We start from the raw sequence: 6,744 nt of genomic DNA, 5'->3' as shown, positions 1-6,744 counted from the left end.
GGGTTGAAAATGGAAAGTATGTGTTATTAAATTAGTTTTTAATTCGTAAAAAAATTGCTTAATTAACATATTTGGACGCAGATTGGATGACATTCTCATTTCCTATTTTTTGTTTCAAGTTTCTTATTCTTATAAAGGAATATTTTTTTAAAATAATATCCACCTTAATCAAAGTAATAATAATAAAAATAGGTACAAAATCATGTGAAAATTGATTTTCTATTAAATGATAAAAATATATTAATGATAAATATTTTTACTATAGACATGCGTCCTCATTTTGGAAATCAATGATAAATATTCTTTTATATAGACATGCATATTTTTTTTTAATCATCATAAAACTTACAATATGAGGGTGAATAATACAACTTAAGCTAATGTAAGAGTGCCTATAACACAAAATATATGTAACAAAAAAATCCAAAATAAATTGTAAACATAATAATAATGATAATGATAGAATAAACCAATGACTAAATAAACTATAAACATAACAACAACAAAAATAAACCAATGACTAAATAAACTATAAACATAACAACAGCAACAACAATAATAACAATAACAATAACATTCAAACATTCAATATTTAATAATCAATACATCATTTCAAATAAAAGTAAATAACTATATACATAACCTTTGAATGATCGATTGTAGAATTTTTCTCAGAAATAATATCTACGGTAAACAAAATAAAAAAAAAAAAATCAATACAAGATTATGGATGTTTTAGACACTTATATTTTTGTTTAATTGGAGAAATAAAATATCCAATTAACCCACTATGAAATAAATTTTCCAATTAATTCACTATCAAATAAAGCATCCATATTTCTCCAATTAATCCACTATAAAATAAATAAATAATATCCACTATTAAAAAAAACTTACATTTTCTTTTTTTTGTAGTTTATATAGAATTGCTTTAGATTTTAAAAGTAATAAATCTCTAAGTTTTTTTTTTATAGTTCATCTACCCACACTCAAAAAATAGATGATCCCACGACTCCACACCTCCCCACACAGAAGGTCCCATCTGACAACACACCCCAACTCCTCAACCAATCTTGTGTACCCAACCTGTCCCTCACAGCTAACCACGCACAGAAGAAGTGACGCAGAATACCACCCCCAGACCACAAAAGACTTGCCCAAGACACCCTAGGACGACGAGGGCGCAAACTTTCACACGCACTAACAATAGAAAATCGACCACTAGCACCTGACACCCAAACCCAATAATCCTCTCTCCTCACTCTAAGCCCCATTGCCTAAATAAGACCCCAGATCTCAACCAACTCCCATGACACTGTGAGCCACCTTCAACCTCCCTCACTATCCATAAACTCTGAAAACCGCGCCTCCATACTACTCTCTGCATCATAGACCACCGTAGGCCCATATGAATCCATAATCGCACCCCCTGACAACCAAGGATCCCACCAAACAAAACATGACCTTCCATCACCCACCATCAAACGAACTAGATGCTTGAATCTATCTTTACAACGCAAGATAACCCTCAAGCACAAAACCTCCCAACCTCACACCAAACAACCCACAAAAATCGCCCACGCAAAACATACGCCTTCATCCATGCCACCCATAAAGAGCCCGGTTGAATTAAAAGAAGCCAGAGCAGCTTCATAATAGCAGCTTGATTCCAAGAAGCCACATGCTTCACACCCAATCCTCCCTCACCCTTTGGCAAGCACACCTCATCCCATGCCACCTGCGCACTACCCCGACTCTCCGCACTGCCCTTCCATAAATAACTACGCAACAGAAGATCAACCTCATGAGTTACACATGCAGGCAACACGAAGATGCTACACCAAAATACCTGAAAGGACTATAAGACAGACCTAACAAGCTGTAACCTCCCAGCAAAAGAGAGGAACCGAGCTGCCCAACTTTTAATACGAGCTGTAATCCTCTGAATCAAAGGCGCACAATCCATAGCCCTCGACCGACCAACTAATAAAGGTAACCCCAGATACCTAACAGGCAGCGAACTAAGAGAGAAACCCATAAAAGCAGCAAGCTCTACCACCTCACTAGAATCCACACCCGCAACAAACATGGAACTCTTCCCAACATTCGTAACTAACCCAGACAACTCTGCAAACTCTGCCAAAACCTGCCCCACAAACTCCAAAGAACCCCTCTCAGCTGCACAAAAAATCATCAAATCATTTGCAAAAACCAAATGAGTCAGATCCACACGCTCACACTGATCATGGAACCTAAACTATACGAGAGGCTTATTCAACAACCTGGACAGGACCTCCATCACCACCACAAACAAAAAAGGAGACAATGGATCCCCCTGCCTTAACCCCTTTCTACCAAGGAAAAACCCCTCAAGGAAACCATTAATCATCACAGAGAACGTAGGCGAAGTAACACAAGCCCTCACCCAACTAACAAACTAAAGGGGCGTACCTATAGCAATCAACACACCAAACATAAAATCCCAATTGACCGAATCATACGCCTTCTGAAGATCAACCTTCAACACACAACGCGACTTCCCTCTGCCCTCCTTATAGCCCCTCACAAGCTCCTGACACAATAAAATGTTATGAAAAATCGACCTACCTGGAACACACGGTTACCACTAATGAAAGAAGGCAACCATAACTGCAATATCTCAGCTAGGACCCACGAGATACAGTTATACACAACATTGCAACAAGATATAGGACGAAAGTCCTCCATACATTCAGCTCACCGCCTCTTTGGAATAAGAGTAATAACAGTAGAGTTAACTCCACCTGGCAGATAACAGGACTAAAAAAAATTTAGAACCGCATCACAGAAATCATCCCCAACCACACTCCAAGTAGCTCTGTAAAAATCCATTAAAAATCCATCAGGCCCAGGAGCCTTCCCAGACTTCAACGAGAATAAAGCCTTCTGAATCTCATCCTGACTCACTGGGCGACCAAGCGCTTCCAACCCCCTTCGCGAACCAGCTAAATTGCACAATATCCCCAATCCGGATAGTAAGATCCCTATATCCCACACGCTGAGACCCCAAACTACTACGAAAGAAATCCATTGCCACCCCCGACACCCTGTCATGCACCGTTTGACAGTTCCCCCAGTATCCATAACTGAGAATAAACCACTGCAACTATGGAAAAATGTCGTGTCCATATCATTTAACTCCAGTCACCTCACCCTAGCCTTCTATCGGAGTGACGCCTCCTCTAATCTAGCCACTGACCAGAATACCTCAGTGGCCTGAGCTGCCTCCACACACATCGACTCTAAAAAAAGATCCCTCTGCAACTCGGTCTGAATAGCCTCCATAATCTTCCTAACAACCCGCACCTCATCAGATAACACAAAGATATACCTACTAAACGAGACACGTAAAACTCGCTTCGCTACCTTTAGATTTCACACAAAGCTAACCATAGGGGACACATGTTCAGACCTTCTCCACACTGATCAAATAGTATCAATAAAACTATCTACCTTTGCCCAATGAGTAAAATAGCGAACAACGGACAATGGAGGGAACATTGAGTATACGCTTCGTTTTCACGTTGAAATCATTGAATGGCTGAAGCAACCTTAACCGAGGGAACAACGGAGTGTTTGGCCACAGGTATAATAGAAATCAGTTCCCATTTTAATTCATTCTCTCCAAGCTCTAGACAAAACAAAATGACCTCCAGCTCCAGGGACGATGATTCGGTCCCTGTGCCCTACACTCTCCTTCCTCAAAATGCTGCACAACAAAACGTCGTCGTTTTATCCCTCTACCGTCGCCCTCCATGCCAACATTGGCGGCTTCTCCGCCTCTGTGCCCTCTACTCCGCCGCCTTTCTCCTCCTCTTCGCCGTTGCTTTTCTACTTTTCCCTGCCGATCCCTCCTTCCAACTCGTCCGATTGAAACTCAATCACGTCAAAGTCCATTTGGTGCCGCCTGGTGTCTCCCTTGACCTTTCTTTCTTTGCTTCTCTTAGGGTTCGCAATAAGAACTTCTTCTCTCTCCATTACGATTACATTGGCGTTTCGGTCGGCTACCGGGGAAAACGACTTGGATTTGTGAGCTCTGAGGGCGGTCGAGTTTCTGCTCGAGGCTCTTCTTATGTGAATGCTACTCTTGATTTGAATGGGTTAGAGGTCGTTCACGATGTCTTGTACTTGCTTGCGGATCTGGGGAAGGGTATCATTCCGTTCGATACGGAGACGGAAGTGGAAGGATCCATGGGGCTTTTCTTTATCAAATTCCCGATTAAGGTAATGTTGATTTTTTATTCTGTTTCTGACCTTAGATCAAACTTTACTTCGAATAGTGAATTGCTTCGATGTTGATTCGTTTTGTTTATTTGATTAGTTCGCAATCACTGAATGGATGAACAGTTGTAAGACTCCATTCCTTTGCAAACAGCACGATTTAAATAATGCTTATTCTCTAATTACACGCTTCTTAGTGTAGAAGTTCAGATAATTGGAAAAGGACACAACTTTTTGCTTGACTCTTTGGATGTCTAGTAGTGAACCCATTTCTTGGTCCTGCAAATTGCACCACTCCTAAATCACTGCCAAAAGCATAGGCCCATTTGATTTTGGTTCGTTGGCTTTTGACAATTTTGTTTCTTTTCACACAATTTCTAACATGGATTTTTAAAATATAACAAAAAACACTAATGGGTGAAAGTAGTGTTTATAAGCTTAATTTTCAAAAGTAAAAATTATCTACTGCTTCTTTGCCTCTGTGCCATCTACTGTGCCATTTTGTTGATTGGGAAAATGCTTGAAAAGACCTTTTTTGGATTCTAAACTTGAACCATGCCTTTGATTTGATTTTCACATGCCCATTCCTACATTCAACGTAATTATAACAATGTCATCTTAGGCTATTGGCGTTCTTGTATAGATCCCAAATGTTTTTCTAGCAGAATGTGTTATCCGAATTAAAAAAAAATGAAATTTTTGTATGGATGACCCATTCTTAACCCCCTAAATGATAAATGACCCACAACAAAAAAACAAATGAAAACTAATTTTCTACTTGCATCAAAGCACACTTAACGCATTTTATATTGTATCGCATTAGGGACATTTTATCTATCGTAACCCTAACTCAATGGCCATGTCTATTGCGATCTTCATTTTTTTCCACTCCATTGCAATATTTCATTGCAAAAGCACATCAAAGCATGAGAAAAATGAAGATCGTATTAGACATGGCCATCGCCATTGCGTTAGGGCTACAATTAAAGAGACGTCCCTAACATGATGGTAGTGTGCTTTTACATAAATAGAAAGTTAGTTTTCATTTGTTTCTGGACGACGGGTTATTAATCGCTTAGGAGGCTGAGAATGGATTATCCGTACAAAAATCTCATAAAAGAATGTCTGTATTCCTCATTCTTACTTGACCCTTCACTGGCTTCTTTCCCCAACTTGACTGTTCAGCTAAATAAATAGTTATAAGCTATTCATGAGGCTTTATAATTATTGTAACTATAGTGTTTTGTTAGGCTTCTGAGGTTCTTGTGTAAATGTCAGAGTAGAATGTGTCATTTGAATTCAAAGATATCAACCATCATGGGTTTTCTAGTGGTAAACAAGGTAACATTCTCTTGATAAAGGGTTAAGAGGTCATGGGTTCCACCCACTTAGGATTTCATATCCTACGGGTTTCCTTGACACTTAAATGTTGTTGGGTCAGACGGGTTATCTCGTACGATTAGTCGAGGTGCGTGTAAGTTGGTCCGGACACTCACAGATATCAACAAGAAAAGAAAAAGAAAAAAAAATCGAAGAAGTCTGTCTTCCTCACCCTCACCCTCACCCAGCCCTTCTGTCATTCTGTGTCCTCTTTCACCAACTTAGCTGTTTAGCATAAATAGTTGTAATGTATTGAGTGTTCAGTTGTTTTAATGGTGTTTCTTAATGCTCGTCAGGCAAAAGTGTCATGTGAGGTACTTGTGAATCCAAATAACCAAACAATTGAACATCAAGATTGCTATCCTGAGGTGAGAATTCGTCATTTTGCTTACTTTTCTGTTGATATTCCTGCCAAAATTTTAACCTCACAACCCTTTGGATATTTCTTCTTGATATTTGCAGTGAAGGGAAAATGGAAATTGGGGTTTCATTATTACTTCTGTGACGTGAAACTGAAACTGGGAAGTGGGAACTCACCTTATCATGCTGAATTAGAGTGTAAATATCACTCGCAGAAGTTAGGGTTCATTGTGGATTGCTAGGGATTTGAAAGAAAAAGGAAACGGTGAATATCTCTGTGGATTACTAATTGGAAACTGTGTTTTTCTCAGATTCTTACACAAGTTAAAATCCATTTATGTGTGGCAGTCGTTGCTATTGCAGCAACCAGAATAAATTCTGCTTTCCTCATGCTTTTGTGCCCATTCATTTGGAGAGCTTCTATATCCATTTGTGAATTACATGTTGGAAAAGATGTGTTGAATCTAAAATAACTGTGTTCTATTCTATTGAGTATTTTCCAGCGAATCCAATGTGAATGACCAGCAGTATTACTAAAGAAACAAGATAGTATTTTCATAAAGAAGAAAAAACGAACCAGAAACGAAAACATTGCTAAATAGACCCTTAAAATTGATGGATTTCCTACATGTCTTACAAGTCTTATGGAATTCAAATGCCTGTACCCATGGGCATTCCTCATGCTTTCTTATGAGATTGACCTGAGTACGTTTTAAAGTTAATTGTATTGCTGGCTCAAAATAT

At 39.0% G+C, this 6,744-nt stretch overlaps 1 protein-coding gene across 1 annotated transcript; it reads left to right on the top strand.

The window, feature by feature from the left end:
* The first annotated feature begins 3,535 nt into the window (after nt 1-3,535).
* Nucleotides 3,536-6,488, top strand: LOC120070868 (Late embryogenesis abundant (LEA) hydroxyproline-rich glycoprotein family). The gene is made up of 3 exons (XM_039022759.2): nt 3,536-4,263; nt 5,937-6,008; nt 6,103-6,488. The coding sequence occupies exons 1-3, from the start codon at nt 3,577-3,579 to the stop codon at nt 6,103-6,105; spliced, it is 762 nt and encodes a 253-aa protein (XP_038878687.1). The 5' UTR covers nt 3,536-3,576; the 3' UTR covers nt 6,106-6,488.
* Nucleotides 6,489-6,744: the final 256 nt, after the last annotated feature.

This window comes from Benincasa hispida, chromosome 2, assembly GCF_027475165.1.
Source record: "Benincasa hispida cultivar pf3 chromosome 2, pf3_genome.v1.1, whole genome shotgun sequence".
NCBI lineage: Eukaryota > Viridiplantae > Streptophyta > Magnoliopsida > Cucurbitales > Cucurbitaceae > Benincasa > Benincasa hispida.
This window is presented reverse-complemented; position numbering and strand designations above follow the sequence as displayed.